This window comes from Amphiprion ocellaris, chromosome 12 (assembly GCF_022539595.1).
Source record: "Amphiprion ocellaris isolate individual 3 ecotype Okinawa chromosome 12, ASM2253959v1, whole genome shotgun sequence".
In the NCBI taxonomy this organism is placed as follows: domain Eukaryota; kingdom Metazoa; phylum Chordata; class Actinopteri; family Pomacentridae; genus Amphiprion; species Amphiprion ocellaris.
Window position 1 is genome coordinate 8,394,211 of NC_072777.1, and position 20,885 is coordinate 8,415,095.

Sequence of the window (20,885 nt, forward strand, 5' to 3'; positions counted from 1 at the left end):
GGAAACCTGCTGCATTCATGTGTCAATCAGAACGTATATTAAAAACGGTAAAATCTGAAAAAAGGGGTTAATTTGAACAGTTTATTTTTTTTTACACATAAAAAATAATCACAAAGTTGCAAAGCTAAATCAGTAGAAAAATGTCTCCTACAATCAGTCGAACTCCTCAGGTGGTCGAAAGGTGAATCCCCGCCCTGTGACATCACACAGTGGGCGTGGTTTGTCAGAAGGCAGGGCTGAGGGCGTCGTAGAGCCGATGGACGGCGACTTCCACCATCTCCCTCAGCGACTCATCCTCCGCACAGACCACCGACTGTAGAGCAGCACAGAGACATCAGCCAAAGGACAGTTTATATCTTACAACATGCAGCGAGTAGAAGCAGGCTATTATTGTTTCAAGGCCAAAAACTATCCGACAAATACTTAAATTTATCAAGTTTTATATAACACTTTCTGTCAGCAGTTAATCAGCTGTGTTTACCCATAATTCTTAGCATATAATACACAACCAAGAAGCAGCAGAAGATAAGCCTGTCCATTTTCAATGTTGTTTTATTCTTCAGTTTAAGGAAATTACTGAGAATTGTGAAGTCCAGAGTGTCTTGGACAAGTTTTAAGATCAGTATAAGAAAGGAAAACTTCAAAACCACAAAAACCTGCATGTCAATCAAAACCTTCCAGCTATAAAATCACATCTATGTTTGTTCACATCTTGCTACATCTATACTGAGCTGCATTCACTCACACTGCCGTTACTTCTGCCTGTGAAATGTTTGTAGTTGATTTTGTGACAACAATGATTTGTAGCTAAAATTTTTTCGTTGGTTTTCAGCTTGAAGGGAAAAGGATCAAGAAAATGTGGCACCATCGCACAGTCGTGGATGTGCAGAAGAAAATAAGACAACATGCTGAAATTCTAACATCTTGACACGCTTGACTTTCGGCATCGTGAGTGGCGACCTCTTCAGTAGGTCCGTCTACTCCAATTTCCCTCTAGATTAAGAAAGTATCTATCTATCTATCTATCTATCTATCTATCTATCTATCTATCTATCATCTAGATATGAATAAGACAGGCACTTAGACACTCACCTGCGCGTCTCATTTACAAATTTGTTTGCGAGGCATTTTAAAAGATTTGCATCTTTAGCATGATAATGGTTTACATTATTAACTGATGAGATTCAAATAATTTTTTCACTCAATACATCAAAAAATGTGGCTGAGAAGAAGGACACATCTTCAAATGTCTTATTTCTGTTAGTAGTCAAAAAAAATGCAAATATTCAGTTTAAATTGAAATGACAGCAAATCTTTTCTGTTAAGATGTTGAAATCTAAAAATATTTAGATTTAAAAAAAAAAAAAACTAATCATTTATCAAGCTAGATTACTTTTCTTTTTATTCTGTCAGCTCTAGTCAAAAGTCCCAGCTTTAGATACTAAAAATGCACTCATGCATATGTATACCTCTCTGCTGATTCCATATCTGTACAGGAGCACATGTCATGATGTATTGGGAGTAAAAAAGGAAGCTTTGATTGTGGCCAGTAAGGCAGTTGTCAGTAAGTTTCATAAATGTGTCCTTTTGTGCTGCAACACACTGCTAGTTTGGATGTAAAATTAGATGTGAGGACAGTAAGACAAACAAAATGACTGATTCTTGTTAACATTTCAGCTGTAAATTTGTCCCAAGCAGGCTGTGGTTCCAGGCAAAGAACTTTTAGGTTTATGTAGCTGTAACCTTTCCTCTGCTGCCACCTTCTGGACAAACGTTGCATCATTAATCCACTGTGATAGAGGTTTTAGTCTTTTTTTTTCCCCAAGTGTAATAAACATTTTAGCTTCCTGCTCTTCCTTACAGTCAGAACATCAGACTCATACTCACTCGGGTCTCTGGGTCGACGGACGCTGTGGCTCCGCCCACCGTCACGTTCAAGTTTTTACGGTCTTTGAAATTCACGCAGTCGTCCCCAAACATGTCACTGCAACAAAACATTGTTCTTGTTATCCTCATGTCTACTGACTTTAAAAGTTTAAAATATAATCATTGAAGTTTTGCAGATACTTTTGTTAACTTCTTGGCTCAGAAATATTTTAACTGGGGAACTGGTGCTTTTGACTGCTGTTTCAAGAGTCCAAAGAAAATTTAAACATAATCATACAACATAAATCAACAATAAGACCTTCAAGTTTCCAATTTCCTAAAAGTTTGGTCAGTTACTATATTATGTCTCTCTTGCAGAGAGGTAATTTGTTTTATCATAAAGGAGTGCCAGGTGGGGTTTCAAGAGCTGGACCTCTCTGTTCCTTGTCATGTTGTTCCAGGTAGACGCCACAGACATAAAATCAAACGTCCACCAGGTGTGAGATGTGAACTCACTGCAGCATGAGCTCCAGCCGCTCCACAAACAACTCCATGTCAAAGGTTTCTTTCTTGCCTTCCAGGACTGAAACAAACACACAACCGTTACAGATCCCGCGTCACTGAACGTCACACTGCAGGTCGTCGTGTTGCGTTTACTTACACTTCTGGGCGTTGGGGTTGGACTGGACCTCCAGGACCACCGTGGCGACGGCGTCAGCGTACATGTCGTTAAGCGGGTTGGCAATCCACTGAGGTGGAAACACCGAGTTAGAAGACGACACTCAGGAGTGACGCACTAAACATATGCTGAGTTTTACTCAAGCCATCTTCAGCTCTGATTTTGCTGTTTTTAATTTTGTTCTGACAAAGACACTGCAACTCACTGTATCCTGTTTAATCAACATACTAACATGTAATAACGGTGTTAGAACAAACTAATGTGGCTGGAAGCAAATCTAAATGTTTGTTGATAAATGATCAGTGGAGGAAATACATGAAAAACATTTATATTCACCAATACAATGATTCTCTTAAAACAACATAGTGTTTCATGGGGCTTCAGTCAGTGTGTCTACAACTTAATTCATTATTTTTTGAATCATTAGTTCAGTCATTGGGCTAAGAGTGTCAAACTATTTTAGCTCAGCCCAATTTAAGGAATTATCTTTTTACAAAACATTATGAACAACATGGGATTTCTGAAGAAAAACAAGTTCAATTTCATCAACATTATGCCTCAGCTTATCATTTACACATTACAACTTCCAGATCAGAGAGTGTGTCTACAAAGGCACACAACATGACTCACAGGTATCTGGAACTGAAATATGTATCATTTTACTTCAAATCGACAAAAGTCAGACAATAAAAGACAAAAAACAACAAAAACAAGGCGAAATATTACAAAAATGAGACACAAAATGACAAAGATTGAGACACAAAACACAAAAACACAAGCGAGACAAAAAAGAAACCCCAAAACGACAAAAACAAGAAACAAAATGTCAAAAACATGAGACAAACTATAAGTCAGAAAAAAAGACAAAAAACAACTAAAGCAAGACAAAATATTACAAAAATGAGACACAAAATGACAAAAAAAACCTGAACAATCTAGTATTTTACTTTATTATCAAAACAACTTGTTATGGTCTAGAAATTATTTTAAATTTAGAGTTTTACAAATTTACAATCTGCAGTTAATGTCTTCTCTGTAATTTTTACACTTTACAAAGTCGTCCTACGGGTCAGATTGGACCCTCTGGCAGGCCGGTTTTGGCCCGCGGGCCGCATGTTTGCCACCCCTGGTCTATCACTAAAAAAGTGTCTTATGATCCACTATCTTAAAGTAAAACAAGAAAAATACAGTAATGCCAGAATCCTCCCAGTCAGCAGCAGCAAGTGTCATTTTGTCATCAGTTAATAGACTCGATGTCAACTTAGGTGAGGCCAAACCTTAACTTTAAATTCATCAAATATTTGACATTTTTTGCTTAAACATGACCTAAACGACTAAATCACAATAGTGTTTGAGTAGAGTATGGTGTGTCTGACCTCCAGCAGCACCATGCCGGCTTCATGGACCAGAGTGATGCTCTTAAAGATCCTAACTGTGATTTTCTCTGCTCGCTCCACCTGCTCCACGTCACCTGGAGACACATAAATCACACGTTACACAAAAAGCAAACACAATCACAAAGAAACTACTCAAAGAAATCACACTCGAACAAGGCTGCAGGATATTTTGCTTCACATTTCGGCCCTATATTTATCTGTGTACATCCGGGCTCCAGACTCACTTTTTCCACTGGTGGCATCGGTGCGACCAATTTGGTCACACCTCCCATCTTGTCAGAGGCAAAACACATCACCCGCTGAACATTTTCTTATCGACAGACACTGCAATTTACCAATGTTCCCTAAACACCCCACACTGCAGGTTGCAGTAGCTGCGGTGCTCAGACAGGTGTGTGACCAAAAATTAAACTAATAAACTAGGGCTTTCTAATGTCAGAATGGTCACAGATTTGTGTTGTTTTGTTCTACATATGCTCTTTTCTATGAGCAGATGAAACACCACATGTAGGTCCACATTCTATTTTAAGCTTAAAAAAAGCACTACTTTCCACCACTGTGGTGAACAGTCACTGACTGCCGGTTAGAGCGACACCAATACAGGTTAATGATCATCATCACCTCACACAATGTGACCACGTGAAATTTTAACTCGCAGACCCTCAAAAAAAGGTTGCAAATGCACCATTTTAGGCACTGACTGGAGCCCTGGTGTACATACATCTATACATTATATGTCACTTTTATGTTTCTGCCTACATCAATCAGAAATTGAATTTATGTTTTTTAAAGGTGTTTCAGGCCTGAAGAGTGAAAAATACTTTTGACATCTTCAATGTCATCTTACAGTTCACTATGGTGTAACAGAAAGAGGAAATCTTCACATTCAGACCATCAGCTGCTGAGCTGAAGCAGAAGGATGAACAGAGAAGTCTGAGGTGAGTTCAGGTGAGTTGGGCTCTGGTGGTCTCTTACCTGCCAGGCTTCGTAGCTGGCTGACCAGCAGGGAGATGGGTCCTGTATATGGGATGGCCTGACTCTGTGTCACTGTGCCCATAGAAAGATCTGTGTAATCTGAACAAGAAGAGTACAAACAGTCAGGAGATGATGAGGAAGCCCAGGGAACGTAAACACATAGGGATGTGTTCATTAAAACCACATCTGAACCGTCAACCTTTAAGTAAACAACAACCAACAATCTTTAAGCAGCACCAAAATGTCCTCGCAGTGATGGTTAAACACTGACTGGTCCTCAGAGACAGATGAACACATACAGCACAGTTACTAACCAGAGAGGTCGGAGGGCGTCAGGATGTGATAGTTGAAGTTTCTTTTGACGAGGATCCCAGAGACCCTCTGACCCTGAGCACACTTCTGATCGGCCAGTAAGCCCATCACCTGCAGCGAAGCATGCTGGGAGTTAAATATTGTCGGGTTTAAAGCTGCTGACTGTTTTCAGTGTTTGTGTGGATGCAGGTAAACCTTAGCAAGTTTCTCTCCTCTGAAGTTGAGCGTGACGGCCTCGGTGTTCTTTGGGTTGTGGACTTCGATGTGAACCTCGTCGTTGTCTTCGTACTCGCGGATCAGAGCTGCCTTCAGTCGGGCCATCTCGTTCTGCTCGCCGTGGACCAGAATCTGAAGACATGAGACCAGATCAGGAAACACTGTTAATGTGGTGATGTTCGCATGTAACCTTCAGCATGTCAGCATTGATGCGAGCATCGTACTAGTAGACACAGAGGCTATGAAGGAGTTAAAATCATCTCCAGTTCACTGTTTCTGAAACATTATCCAACTGAACTCATTCGAGTTTGAATTTTGACATTATTCTAAGTAAATACTGTTCGTCCACAAAATAAATCTTTGATATCTGAAAACTGACTCAGAACTGAGTTGAGGTTAACCCTAGCTTTTCATCATATGTTTTTCTGCCTGTAATAAGTCTTGTTCCATTTCCTAGAGTAATGTGAAGATGTGCTTGTTGTTTTCATGCGTTTACCACATGTGGAGGTTTGAGGGCTCTGATGAACTCGCTGGTCTGCTGGTAGTCGGTGTGAGCAGAGAAGGAGATGTAGTCCACAGACATCTTCAGAGGAAGCTTCTGACCCGACATGGTGGTAATCTCATCCGGTTCTGTCATGATGTGCTGAAACACAGACACACTTTCAAGTTATATTCCAGTCTTTTATTTCCCCTCATTATAAACATGTGAAATGTGAGAAAACAACCCCGGTATTCTCAAACTTTCTATTCTAATGTTCTGATGTCCACAGGTTAAAAATAATGAAAAGTTTAGTTTTTCTAATGTCTGTGACAAGGATGATTTATTTCACGGGACACTGGATGAACATTATAGAGGGCGGTGTTGTAATTCACACTGTAATGTGAGGTTGGCAGTGTTGTGACTCACTTGAAGCGCCTAAAACCAAACACAATGACACTGAAGTTAGTCTTTTTGTCACAGCAACATAACGGAGCGGGTGACAAGTTCAGTTCAGAGAAGCACTATCTTTGATGATGGAGGTTTTTGATGATGACAGCTCTGCAGATGAAGATGAAAGTGACGTATCTGATGATTTAAAAACAGCACTCTAAGAAAAGACTGAAAATAAACCTCGTATACTGTAGTCCAACGACCATGCTTCTATAAACACAAGTAGTTTTCCAGGGCAACTGTGCAGCTTCTGAAGCAGGGCTCTAGACTAACTTTCTCATTTGGTCGCACCTCCCGCTTTGTCACAGGAAAAACACATCACCTGCTGAACATCTGCTTATCGATAGACACCACAGTTCACCAGTTTTCCCTAAATGCTGCTTGGTGGCTGCGGTGCTCAGACAGGTGTGTGACTAAAATTATTAAGAGAACAGTTAAACCAGGGCGTTCCAATGTCAGATTTGTCCAGGACGAAATAGAGTGACTTTTTTCTACATGTTGTCTTTTGTTATCAGCAGCACATGTAGTTGTACTCTGCATTTCATGAGAAGACCGAATTTTTAAGTGTAATTACCACAGTACACCGAAGTGATAAAAGCACTACTTTCCACCACTGTGGTTCACACAGTAGCTTGTCTGTACTGGTTGGAGCTACGGCAATACAGATTAATGATCATCATGCCCCCGCACAATGCGACCACTTGCAAACTCTCAAAAGAAGGCTACACAGTCTGGAGCCCTGTGAAGCCACAAGATCTCATGAACTCAGAAAAGGTAGGAGAAGCCACAACTGACAAACACTGACTGAGGCTCTAAGTCTTACGTTTTTCCAGAATCACAATAGCTTCATCTGAAAATCTCCCACAAAAATAAAACGCTGGAGACACCACACTCAACTACACAACAGTGGAATACTGCAGATTTGTGCAATAACCACAATATAACAACCACAAGTGATTAGGCAGGTGTCCTTCCATAAGAACTTAGAGCAGCTAGGTGCAACTTAAGACAGTAGAAACAGGAATTACATGCATCTGAACTGACTCATACTTATCCAGGTAGAACAAACACACTTTCTGATGTCTTTAAATGACAAGAACATATATTAAAAATGCTTGTTGCTGTCACTTTAGAACACTCTGAAAAGGTTAGAGCCACTACCCAGGGTTATAGGGGTGTCTGAGGGTTAAATTATGGCTGCTGGTGTGTCTGAACTGAGCTTACCTTGGCCAGCGTTCCCTCCACGCAGTACCCAGCGATGATGACTCCGTTCCTCTTGTCGGTGCACCAGCTCTCAAACAGCTCTCTGGAGAGGCCGCTCTGCATCATACCAGGAGACGCCATCACCACGCTGGGACCAATGTCGTCAAAGTGATCCATGCTCTGAAACACAAACAGGAACATGAATCATGTACGTTATCTAATCTGCCACTCTCCGGTAACAGGACAGCCTACAGAGCGCGCTCACTGACCTTGAGGTTGCTGATGTGTTTGAAGACGAAGGGGTTGTTGATGTTGATGGCTTTGCGGATCTTGTCGTTCATGGCGTTGATGTAGGTCTGGTAGACGGCCATGCACTTCCTGGCCAGAGACGAGGCGTAGTAGATGGGGATGTCGTGGAGCTCCGGGTGGTTTTGCCAGTACTCGTCTGGTTCAAACACACACAGAACACTCTTTGTACATCTACAGGTTCAAAGATGGTTGCAAGATGAGTCCAAATGAGTACTCAGCTGGGGTGGCAGAAAATCTGCCCAAGATCTGTTCATGTCACTTTGAGAGTCAGAATACCCCAAAACAAGTCCACTGTTTCCCTTTTATGTCCTACAACAGCTGCTGATAAAAAAGAAGCATTAAATGTTTGTTGCAGTGACATAAAACCAACCAATAAAAATTCAAAACATCACTTTAAGTTAAACTACTATGTCAGCAACAAATGTTTGATCTACGCTGTCAGATTAAAGCTATTCTAAGATCCGTTTAAAGATCTTACTGGTATTTTAGACATGCAGAGTTACTTTAAGTATTATTTGTTTAAAAACAGGACTATGATCCATCACACCCTCTCTGTTAAACTTCAGTTCTACTAAAGACAGTCACTGCATGTGGGCTGATAAAGAACAATCTTTTGTGAAAGCTTTAAAATGAGTCGACATAACTGAGAAACACCCACTTTGTTGACGTTGCTTTACACTGAGGAATAAACCCTACCGTTTCAGCTCAACACAGACGCCTATGGTGCCAGCTGATCTTACCCAGGATAAGCAGCAGCTCCTGGGCTCGTCCCAGAGCGAAGACAGGGATCAGACAGCGACCCTCCCTGTTCACAATGTCGTGGACGGTGTTACAGAATCGAGCCTCTCTCTCCTCTCGCTTCTCGTGGATGTGAGTCCCGTATGTCGACTCCTATCAAACACATGCACACAGACGTTTACGTAAATGTCCAGCTGCTCTAACTTCTACTCTGAGTTTAAACAAAGCAAAAAAAAAAAACAAAAACAAAAAAAAACATATGATGCATGTTTCCTGATCAATATTTTTATACTGGCTCCTGATTGATGGCTGTTGTACAGCTGACGGTGCTTCACAGGTGTCAGGTTTGCCACCAGTGGAGCAGCAGCAGGCGAGTCCTTAGGTTTGATGTGATTGCCAAGTCACATTGCTGCTTTACAAAGTTATAATTTGTAGTGAAGAATCTATAATACCTCCATGCTCTGCTCCAGTGTGATAACTTAAAATGTCAGTGACTGTGTTGTGTATAGTAAAACTTCTAAAATTCAAGGTGAATGTATGGAGTCAAAACCTTTTTTTGGTACTACTTCCCCATCAAACCGACATCAGATCATTTGCACATCTCTGCAATCAGCCGTATGCTTGGTATCTCTCAGTATTAAAACTGTTTATTAGGTGGGTAGTGTCGTCTGCTTACATTTTTTATAAAAAGTATGAACACTCAAGGTATTCAGCCACAGCAAAATACTGCAGTCACACTCACTGTGATGAGGATGTCTGGTTTCACGCTGGGGATCTCTGCTGCCATCAGATGTCTGTCCTCCTGACGGGAGAAATCTCCTGTGTACAGCAACTACACACACAAACACAAAAACACACAATAAGCACAGGTGAGCACCACACAGCTCTGAGAACGCAACCAAACACCTTCATTCTCCTTTCGTCTTTTAATTCTGTGAGGAAGTTTACGTTCTCTGATTGTCCCTTTCTCCTCATTTCACATCGCTGTGTCTCATCCCTTTAAAAACAGGAACAATGCCAGTCAGAATCAGGAATACCTCATGCTCACAGTAACAGAATCGGTTTAACTTAATTTTAAACATAGTTGGCAACAGAGATGTGTGAACTCTTAACGTTAAAAAATCATCTTCACTGCTGTAAACCAGCAAATACAAAATGCTGATTTTGACTGAGTGAGAAGACTTTGTGCTCATGTGTCATTTGTCAAATATTGTGATATTTTCATCAAATGTGAGGCTGTAATTTGCTGTCATTTTGGTTCACAGCCCCACACTTATCCTGACATGTTCAGGCATAGCCGCCGAGAGTTATTTAGTTATTTTCGCTGCATCTCTGTTTTGATATCATCTTAGTGTTTTTTTAAGAAGAAACATTAGGATGCCTCCTTTCTGTTAGAACTAATTCTATTCAGACAGTGTAGTTCATGGGCTGCAGTCATTGTAATGTGGCTCATTAAAGGCTTCTATGCTATAAAACAAGTGTTGTAGGGCATTTCTGACAGTAAAAAGGTGTAACGTGCAACAAAGGTATAGGAACTCTTGAAGCAAAAACAGATATTCACTGTAGAGGGAGAAATGTGAGACAACAATGTTCTGCAAGGCAACAAAGACAACACAGAAAATTCTGCTCCTTTGAATGAGATAATATAACAAAGTGTAAAGAAAAACAGGCTCAATGGGAAAAATATGCACCCAAACAGCAAAGAGTCAGTGAAGTAAGTGGAGGATGAATCTAGATTAGTGGAGTTATTTTTTAACAGACCTTGACGCCAGCGATCTCGATCATGAACATGGCGGCTCCGAGGACATGTCCAGCGTGGTAACACCAGAACTTGATGCCGGCTACCTCCTTCACCTCATGGAAGTTGATGGTCTCGATCTTCTCCATGCTGTCCTCCAAGTCCGTCTCGGTGTACAGCATGTCATCCGCAGAGATGTTACTGCAACACACGTTGTCAATAAACAGAACACGCTGTAAAATACAGTACACATCCTACATTAATCAGCCACATGCACGATAAATCTGACCTGACTCTAACATAGTAGAACTGTCTACTGTCTGATGTGTCACTATCTGGCTTTGTGGTCATCCTGATGGACATCTGACGTAGTTGGACATCAGTTCTACCTGACTCTGATGTAGTTCTATCTGTCTATAATGAAGTTGTATCGAACTCTAACGTAATCCTACCTGACTTTCACGTAGTCGGACAGCAGCCAGCGGTAGATGGCCTTGGTTGCATGTGTCATGAAGGTTCGTCCTTTAAAGCTGGTCTTCTGCAGGAACCAGGGCAGAGCTCCACAGTGATCCAGGTGGAAGCTGAGGGAGGAGGGAAGCTGTTACCTTCAGTAAAATGAGCCTTCACCTGGATTTTTACAATCACGATGACCTATTGCACGAAAGTCATCTCTTTCTACAATTTAACCAAGAGTGGCTATTTTTGTCACTCCTCATCATATATCTTTGCATCTGTTCATTAATTTATAAAAGATTTTCATGACTCACTGGCTGATGAGCAGCAGGTCGATCTCAGCCGGATCGATCAGATCGATGTAGGGCAGAGCATCCATCCCCTCTAGACCAGGATGTATCCCACAGTCCAACTAAAACCACCAAACACAGATGCTTTTACACATAGAGGTTTAATGTTTACAGCTGATTTGACAAATGACACAAAGGCAGTGTTACCATGATTTTTCGTCCCTTGAACTCCAGGATGATGCAGGATCGTCCAACCTCCTGACCAGCTCCTCTGCACATAAACACATAGCCATTACATTGTCTATCTGACATCCAGCTATTCTAGATATTCCTCTTAAAGCTAAAACTGTAACTAAGCACACTGAGCATTTCAATTCACCATGATAGATAATAACTTAAGGATTAGCAGCCAGGATTACAGTAACCTTTAGACAAAAAAATACAAATTCAATTTAAAATTTCATGCAATTCTAAAGATCTCTGGGCAATTCAAAAGGCAAACACCTGGGAGAATATAAGCCACGTGAATCTCAACATAATATATACTCAATGAAATATTAACGGTATGGAAGCTACTTGCATCTGGTTCTACACGTTAAAACCCTCTTAGATAAATACTGCTCGATGCCGAATTGAAAATAATCCTCTGAGGACTCTTCGGAACTCTTTAACCTGTGTGTTTGCATTTGCCAATCAGAGAGAACAACTGAATTTACGATTTCTGAACGGAGTTTGTTGTGAGAGCAGCTCACACGGAGCGAAGCTAAGCTAGCTGCTAAACCGAGATAAAAGTGGCTTAAACTCACAGCGGGCGGATGAGCAGCTGATCGCTCTCCTCTGCAGGAACCGTCACGTCAGCTTTACGTTTAGCTGCCATGCTTACTCCGAAAAACGCAATAAATGTCACAAATAAACTATTTCATCACTCCTTTAGTTAGCCACTACGCGCGTATCCGTAAGTTTTGCTAATACATCATTTCCGGTTCCTGCTGTAATCGGTCCGAGTGGAACAACTGAGCGTTACTTTTGTTCCACCTTTCTCTCTGACCAGAAAAGTTTTGAAATCAGTTAAACAACATTTTTCACATAAATCATTTTTATGTAATTGTCAGGAAATTTTGCTTTAAATAAAAACTGATGTTAATACCGTTTTCAAGTCTCTTCCCCTTATTTTAAGCAAATAGGTTTCCTTTAATTCAATTTTAATGTAATTTAAGTATGTAAATTATAATTTTGAAGGCTTTCTTAATATTTATTGTCACTTCACTTCATTATTATTTTTTTTCAAGTATTTTCACCTGGATAAATACTGTACAGTTTTCCTTATGTCTGTTGTCATACGTTTTATCAGTAACAAAAGTTTATTTTAGAGAGAAAGTATGTGTGAGTTTTCAGAGCTGAAATATTATTTGTATTTTTTTGATTAACTGTGAAAGCAGATGCAACAAAAACAAAACTGCTTTGTAAGTAGCCATTACTGTAAGAATGGATTAAAAATTTGGAAAAATATTGAGGGGGGGAAAGAGAAAATAAGAGACTAAAAGAGAAAGGTGTAAAGAGGATAAAGTAGAATATGCGCAATGGCAAGAACAACAACAACAAATTCATACACAGTTTAAGACGCAGTTACACTTCAGGTGTTTTTAATAAAGTGAGAATATAGTAAAATTCAATAAGGTTTTCATATTCTTCCCTCAACCTCTCATCCACAGTTTCCCTGCAACCCTTCAGCCAACATGTTAAGATAATAAAAATAATTCTCATTCAGTAAAACCTGGACTCCAACATTTGTCCTGAAACAGTTTAGAAACATAAACACAGTATTTTTCAGCTATAATGTCACAAGTTTGATGCCAGCAGCAGAACAAGTGTCACGTTTATTAGTCTCTCACAATATTGCATAGTAATATGGCAAAAAGTGTGTGGACGGCCTCCATACCCCTGGTTTCAGTCTTTCATTGAACCTGTTGCAGAGTCCAAACTTGTACCTCCCAAAGGTGTTTTGGTTTTACTGGCGGTTTTGGCTTTAAATCACATACTTACATGCATTAAATTGTAAATTTGCACTACCAGTCAAAAGTTTGGACACGTCTTCTTATTCAACGCTTTTTATTTATTTGTATTATTTTCTACATTGTAGATTAATATTGAAGATTAACAGTTTTTTGTTTACTACATAATTCCATATGTATTCTTTTATAGTTTTGATGTCTTCAGTATTAATATACAAGGTAGAAAATCATTCAGTAAAAACCACTGAATGAGAAGGTGTGTCCAAACTTGACTGGTAGTGTATGTGTTACAGTCATTTCAATGAGTTTTAATAGCACTTGGACACAGTCAAAAACAGAAATATGGACTGTAACTAATAAATTAAAGTGAGTCTTCTGAAAAAAGCTCCTCAAGAAACTACGCGAAGGCATAGTGAAGTATTTAGGTATTGTGTGGCTTCCAAATAAAGTTGTTATTTTTTGGTAAAATAATTAGCCTAAAAAGACAATAAATCAGTGAATGTGATTTATTGTGTACTGCTATTCTAACTGTTCACTGAAATTCTGTTGTATTTCCACTGAAAGAAATATGCTTATTCATTAAAAGCTTCATTATTTTAAGAATATTTGCAACATTCCTTTGGATTTGGCACCTTTGGAAGCCTTAAGATCTCTCTTGAGCTTTTAAAATAAATCTCTCTGAACATGACTGCAAGGAAGTGTTCTGCAGGGTTCAGTGCTCATGTCGTAAATGTTCTTTATCAGGGAGTAAAGTTGGGGCTGAAGGCGTCAGGTGAAACACACTTCAGTGCTTTGCTTGGGTTCATTCTGACGTTGGGTCTGAGGTCGAGCTCGAGCCTCCTGATCGATCCAGAGGAGGGTCAGGTTTGAGTTTTTGTCCTGGATGTTTCCACTCAGACTGATTGTTGCTGGAGAACAAGTGAACAGGATGTGAATCGTGTCCGATCACTCCGTGATGAAGTGAACGAAGGTGACAGGAAACACTCCCCGTCTGCCCGGTTCTCCTTCAACGTGACCGATCTGAAACACAGAACGCAGCCAGTTTACAAAATGCACTTGTACCTTTTTCTTGCTATTGCAACCACCTGTTTCTGTCCTTCTAATTGCACAGAACTCTGTAGCAATCATATAGCAACCAATTACTCACATCAACCAAGTGGAACTTCTGAACAAGTGCCACTTTTAAAGGGGGGTTTCATCTAAATGTAGCACAAGATTTGATGTCAAGAGAATGAAAACCCAATTGAATGCCCGTTCTCATCAGAGACTGCATATATAGGATGGATGGATGGATGGATGGATGGGTGGGTTGGATGGATGGGTGGATGGATGGGTGGGTGGGTGGGTGGGTGGATGGATGGATGGATGAGTCAGGGATGGATGGATGGATGGATGAGTCACAGATGGATGGATGGATGGATGGGTTAGGGATGGATGGATGAGTCAGGGATGGATGGATGGATGGATGGATGGGTGGGTTGGATGGATGGATGGATGGATGGATGGATGAGTCAGGGATGGATGGATGGATGAGTCAGGGATGGATGGTTGGTTGGATGGATGGTTGGATGGATGAGTCAGGGATGGATGGATGGATGATGAGTCAGGGATGGATGGATGGTTGGTTGGATGGATGGTTGGTTGGATGGATGGATGGATGGATGAGTTAGGGATGGATGGATGAGTCAGGGATGGATGGATGGATGGTTGGATGGATGGATGAGTCAGGGATGAATGGATGGATGGATGAGTCAGGGATGGATGGATGGATGGATGGATGGATGGATGGATGGTTGGTTGGATGGATGGATGGTTGGATGGATGAGTCAGGGATGGATGGATGGATGATGAGTCAGGAATGGATGGTTGGTTGGATGGATGGTTGGATGGATGAATGGATGGATGGATGGGTTAGGGATGGATGAATGAGTCAGGGATGGATGGATGGATAGATGGATGGATGGTTGGATGGATGGATGAGTCAGGGATGGATGGATGGATGGGTGGGTGAGTGGGTGGATGGATGGATGAGTCAGGGATGGATGGATGGATGGATGAGTCAGGGATGGATGATGGATGATGAGTCAGGGATGGATGGTTGGTTGGATGGATGGATGGATGAGTTAGGGATGGATGGATGAGTCGGATGGATGGATGGATGGTTGGATGGATGGATGAGTCAGGGATGAATGGATGGATGGATGAGTCAGGGATGGATGGATGGATGGATGATGGATGGATGGATGGATGGATGGATGGATGACTGTTCTGAAGCTTAGAGTTTGAAATGTAGAGACAATACAGCTATAAGGCTCTTCCATGTTAGCTTAATTTTTCAGACCCAAATGCTTGGTCCATCTTTTATATACAGGTGTTGGGTTCCTTCCACTGGTTATATAAAAATGAATTAATCGGTTGATTGACAGATTCTCCACTGTGTAAGAAGAGATGACTCAAACAGCTCCAGTTAAAGCTTAAACAGTGAAAAAAAGTACAAAACATGATGGTGATGATATTTCTGCTAGTTTTGTTACAGTTTCCGCATCGCTCCAAACATATATGATCTATTTTATTCACCAATTCTGTAGCATTTTACTTACATTCGTACAGCAACTTTTCTTCCTCCACAAAGCATAAAAAAATCTTGGGATAATTTAGGATTTTTCCACTGTTTCCACTAAGGGTTTTTTCTAAGCAAACATTAGAAATGCACACAAAAAAGAAACCTCACCTGCTGGATAAGGCCAGTCCATTACTGGAAGGTTTAGACTGATCACTTGGTTCATAGAGACCTACTCACTGATCCTAGTTTTAGTCCATACAGGTTAGATGTAAATTTGAAAACGTGGCAGCAACGAGTTTGCTTATTTGCAAGTAGCCAATGGAGTCGCACAAATAAATAAGGATTTTTTTTTAGATTTTAGATTAGACAAAACACAGATCAAATGAAATAGCTCAGAGCATCTGTATTTATTTTGACACTCAGAGCTGATGTAGGTCTTCATGCTGTTAAATCTTTAACAACAACAATGCTCAACCATTCTGATGAAAAAGAATTTTTGTTGACAAGTCCTGTATTTGGGCAACATATCAACATTTAGTTTTTTCTAAACTGTACCTATTGAGGATAGATGGCATCAAAAAGCATCACATGGGCTTTTTTTGAGACGCAGAACAAACATGTTCAATAAAAGAGGAAGTGAGTTTATTCAAACCTTCAGATAAGATTTTCAGTAGAATGCTATCAGACATATTGTACTGTAACCTTCAGGTTTTCCAGAACAATCAGATAGGAGTTACTATAATCAGCTATAATGAGTCTGATAAGCTGAATAAATGACCTTTAAGACTCAAAGACGAGTACTGTCTACAAATGCAACGATGCCTTGTAAAGGTACTCAATAGGATGAAACCCAATATTAGTGTCACCACATCAGTACTCAGCAAAAAATAAAATATGGTCAGTCTCCCCTCCTGTTCTTGAGTGGTTTTGTTGAAAAAAGACCAGAAAAGTGTTTTTGCGGAACGTTGTGATGGTTCAGTGAAGGTGACCTTTTGGATAATCTTATCATAATTAAACATGTGTGTGAAACGTTATAATAAATGCATGAAGTATTGAGTTATGGTAAAAATGTGCCACTGATAGTTGACCACTAAAATAAAATCGGTTAATCCTCGAGTTCAAGTGAGTGTCTCTGCCAAATTGAAAGAAATTCCCTCAACGCATTCACAAGAATGGGACGTATGGACAACCCAAAACGCAATGAATCAGGCCATGAATGCATAACAACAGGTGGAGTTGTTTTTATGTGTTACTTTCTGCGCTCCTTGTTACAGATGAATCATGTGTGGGTAGCGGTGTTGTGTTTGCTGTGCTGGAGGTTTCCGTCACTCACCCACCACACGTTGTCCTCCTCCCCCTCCACCACAATCACCTCCCCCTCACTGAACGTCAGCTCGTCAGGATTATCGGCAAAACAGTTGTAGATGGCCTTCACCCTCTGAGGCTTCTGCTTCTACACACACAAAGGCAAATTTAACACTTATCTATACTGTACATCTAAATTATCTGGATTAAAGACTGAATCAAGCTGCATTCACAAAAAAAACCCCTCTAATTCACACAGTCACTGTCGGGATACTTTGCAGTAGACAAAACTGATCAGGTTGAAGGTTTTTACTGAGAAGCTGTCAGACAGCAGTAACAAAGGCTGTGCTTGAGGACTTACTGAAAAGGTGGTTCTGGGTTTGGGTGTTGGAGGACTTTGGGGGGACTTGGGTTGAGGCCCTGCGATAAAAAAACAACACAACATGAAGTAAGGATCACGAAAAGAAAGCTTCAGTGACGTGGTTTAATAAACACAAACAGCAGGAGATTTGAGGAAAGATGCAGGTCATTTATTTGCTGCTGACAAATGCTGCTGGGGCACTGATTGGTGCAAAACTCAACAATGCTGGATGTTTTTCACGTTAAAATTCTGGTGGATTTGTTGAGTTTTATTCAGAGGAGCTAAAGTGGTGAATTTGTGCAGAGGAAATGGACGTTATATGATATTCATCAGACGACTTAGCAGAAAGGTTGAGTTCAACATAACTGGAAGAACTAGAGATAAAGGCCTGAGGGCTGTACTACGAAGCAAGATTAGTGGGTTAGCGAGGTTTGTTGAGCCGAAAGTAAAAGTTTTCAGAATCATGAATGTGGCCCTCTTTTAACCTAGTTAGATCTCCATCTGGTCCAAAGCAGGTTATGTTTTGAGTTTTGGATTTTCACCAAAGCGTTTCCTGGCAATTATTTATGGGCGATACAGATTCACAGTCGAGGGAAAGTGTTGTATCTGCCACATGTTGAGCTGTATGTTACTAAAACCACTGACTGAAGCTGCGGAGTTACAGTATTGTACACTACATGCGTTGTGTTTCCATGGGAACCTACATATACTTCGTTGGTGATGCAGAAATCATATAAATAGGGTTAAAGTTTGGTCAGGATTCCCTGTGAAGTCAATTTACATGTCAGTTACAAATAATCAGCTGTACTGATTGGTAAAATAAATATATTAGGCACATTTAGCAGTTTTCTACCAGCACCCCTGCTTTGCATCAGCTGCAGTAACAGCACATTTAACCGTCATACATTTTCATAGTCCTCATTGTTCTCCATAAAAAAAAATCTGTTGACTAAAGCAGCTGATGATCATTTAATTTCTAAAGAGTCACATGAAGCATTAAACGCCCACTTGTATGCAAACACACACAGAATTGGAATCAGAAAGACAAAGAAAGTTGATAACCACCTTCGTGATACCCGTTAACTCAGATTGAGGCTTCAGTTTTTGTCGAGCTGACTTACACAAAGAAAGCCCCACCAACTTGCTTCATAGTATACCCCTCTGGTTCTGTCTGATACTGAGGTAAACAAATAAATCAATCTGTTTGTATGTGTGTTTGTGTACCTCGTTTGTCCACAGATGCCGTCCTGAGTGGAGGTCTCTGAGGAGGACGTTTCACTGACCTGAAATTAGTACATAGAAAGTCAAACTCTTCCACTTCCTGTTAATCCATTCAAAAAAACAGAATCAAAAGTACTGTCTGGTAACACATCACACAAGTACTAACTAGTACTAACATGTCATAGAAACTGGTACTGACTGGTAAGAAACCAGCTAAGGTTGGTACAAACCATGAAAGAACTGCAGCGTGGAAACCAGAACAGACATGTACCAACCTCTACCAACCTCCACAGACAAGTACAGTTCACTACACATCAGCCTGGAAGTAAAACCCACTACAGTCCAGTACGTACGCAGTGGGAGATTTGGGGGACTTGGGCCTTGGTGGTCCCAGTGGTCCCTGTAGTCTGCTGGTCTGGTGGCTGGGCACAGGTGGTGGGTGAGGTGGAGCTTTGTAGTGGGGTGGCGGCGGGATGGAGGGGGCTGGAGGGGCCGGGGCAGAGGGGGGTCCTGCTGGTGGGGGAGGCAGAGGAGGGAGGGGGGTGTTCTTGGCTGACACAGGCTTGGTATCCAACACGGTGGACCTCTTGTTGACTGGGGGAGGAGGAGGAGGAGGAGCTGCTGGGAGCACTGGGTGAGGAGGAGAGAGATGTTTAGGATTCATCACAGCTCACAAGTCACACAAGGCCAAGAGTAACATCTGAAGGTGCATCCACAGCCTGCAGTCTGTGTGCAGCAAAAACCCAGGTCAAATAAAGTCTGCAAAGCACGCACCAGTTTCAAATAGAAAAACAAAGTGACAAAAACAACCGCAAGTAAACACAAATTGATCACAAGAAGGCACAAAAGACTAAAGAAGACACTAGACAGAGACACGTAACTACTCCAAAGAAAGGCAAAACTATCACAAAAAGATGCAAAGCTGCTACTACAAAGAAAAACTACTAAATATAACCAGATACACAAAATATACAAAGCTTCTCCAACGAAATCTGAAACCACAAAGAGACACAAAGCTACAACAAAGAGAACATGGGACTACAAAGAAAGACAAAACTACTATAAAGGCATGCAATGCTACTAACAAAAGATACAAAATTACCACAGAGACCTGCAAAACTACAACAAAGGCACACAAAACAGCAAGAGGCACAAAACGACTAAAGAATATCTCAGAATACAACAAAGAGACACAAAATTACAACAACCGCAGGCTCATAGAACAATAATGATGCAAAGCTGCAACAAAGAGATATAAAGTTACCACAAGGGGACCCAAAACCAGTAGAAAGAGATCCAAAATGGCCACAAAGAGACGCATAATAACTAAAGACGACACAAAGCTACTAAGGGAGACACCACACCACTACAAAGACATGGAAAATTGCTATGAAGCATCACAATCAGACCACAAATCGATTCCACCCAGTCCCAGGTGACACTCACCGTACATGGAGGAGTTCCTCTCAGGGGCTTGAGGGTTGGGAGGGTCTGAAGACGAACGCTGTCTTCCCACTACTTCTACAGTAGCAGGTTTATTAAGACCTGGACCTGCACGGAACCACAAAACACATAACGTGAAGCAGCTGCATCAGTGAACTGTCTGTTACAGAGCTGATATGCTGGAACTTTAGCGTGGTACCTTTGATAAAAGTCAGTCTCTCATTGTACAACATGTAAGTAATAAAACCCAGATACATGACAAATGACTCTTCTGACCTCTGTTTGGTGCTCTGGGGGGCAGCGGTGGTGTCGGTCCCTGAGGCAGCTTCAGGTCCAACATGGTGCCGTAGGTCTCGTTGCTGATCATAGTGCTTTGGACATGAGGCCTCTGTTTGTCCCGGGCCAGAACGGCGGCGTCCCGGGCCAACACTGCCAGGTTGGGCTGCATGCCGCTGCTGCCGGGCACGAAGCAGCTGACCGGACGGTCCTCCCGGCGGTTGGGAATGGGCTGCGCACAAAACACACGGTTACACAACCTTAACGCCAGCATGAAGCTTAACAAAAGACCTCTCAAACACCCTGCTGACCTTGTCCTCCATCTCGTCCTCGCTCTCGTCCAGGTCCTCGTTTTGGAGACGCCACTCGTACTCAACGTGAACGTGGACGTTGAACTTTCCCGTCTGAGCCTGAGTGAGCTGGAACGAGATGATATTTTCAACGCAACGTGAAACAAGCGGCATTAAGGAAACGCTAATTATACAAATAAGTAGGATAAACAGAATCCCTATTGGAAACTAAATTCTTTGGAAAAAAAAGTGAAAACAACACAATAAACCAGATATAAAGATTTCAAATAAATTGAAACACCGAAAT

At 41.2% G+C, this 20,885-nt stretch overlaps 2 protein-coding genes across 2 annotated transcripts in view; both read right to left on the bottom strand.

Moving 5' to 3' along the window:
* Window positions 1–67: 67 nt before the first annotated feature.
* Window positions 68–12,097, bottom strand: cpsf3 (cleavage and polyadenylation specific factor 3). The gene is made up of 18 exons (XM_023297114.3): window positions 11,914–12,097; window positions 11,315–11,378; window positions 11,132–11,229; window positions 10,817–10,945; window positions 10,388–10,565; window positions 9,369–9,458; window positions 8,629–8,779; window positions 7,849–8,024; window positions 7,601–7,759; window positions 5,942–6,088; window positions 5,425–5,577; window positions 5,232–5,340; window positions 4,918–5,016; window positions 3,922–4,016; window positions 2,528–2,615; window positions 2,383–2,449; window positions 1,888–1,984; window positions 68–313 (listed from the first exon to the last, which is right to left on the bottom strand). The coding sequence occupies exons 1-18, from the start codon at window positions 11,982–11,984 to the stop codon at window positions 224–226; spliced, it is 2,061 nt and encodes a 686-aa protein (XP_023152882.1). The 5' UTR covers window positions 11,985–12,097; the 3' UTR covers window positions 68–223.
* A 636-nt stretch (window positions 12,098–12,733) lies between these two features.
* asap2b (ArfGAP with SH3 domain, ankyrin repeat and PH domain 2b) overlaps window positions 12,734–20,885 on the bottom strand; it is a 37,379-nt gene continuing 29,227 nt past the window's right edge. Inside the window, exons 21-28 of the mRNA XM_035942376.2 lie at window positions 20,600–20,707; window positions 20,289–20,520; window positions 20,016–20,120; window positions 18,923–19,199; window positions 18,573–18,631; window positions 17,349–17,407; window positions 17,016–17,135; window positions 12,734–14,139 (exon numbers count right to left, since the gene is read on the bottom strand). Coding sequence (XP_035798269.2) covers window positions 14,065–14,139; window positions 17,016–17,135; window positions 17,349–17,407; window positions 18,573–18,631; window positions 18,923–19,199; window positions 20,016–20,120; window positions 20,289–20,520; window positions 20,600–20,707 — 1,035 coding nt within the window. The 3' untranslated portion in view covers window positions 12,734–14,064. The remainder of the gene's footprint in view (window positions 14,140–17,015; window positions 17,136–17,348; window positions 17,408–18,572; window positions 18,632–18,922; window positions 19,200–20,015; window positions 20,121–20,288; window positions 20,521–20,599; window positions 20,708–20,885) is intronic.

What these genes read in the sequence shown, in the direction of transcription:
- cpsf3 (XM_023297114.3), bottom strand. Translation starts at nt 11,984, where the DNA reads ATGGCAGCTAAACGTAAAGCTGACGTGACGGTTCCTGCAGAGGAGAGC. An exon ending in AACACATCAGCAACCTCAAG is followed by an intron (nt 7,760 to 7,848) that starts GTCAGTGAGCGC and finishes TTTGTGTTTCAG; the next exon opens with AGCATGGATCACTTTGACGA. An exon ending in CCGTCGACCCAGAGACCCGA is followed by an intron (nt 314 to 1,887) that starts GTGAGTATGAGT and finishes GCTGCTCTACAG; the next exon opens with TCGGTGGTCTGTGCGGAGGA.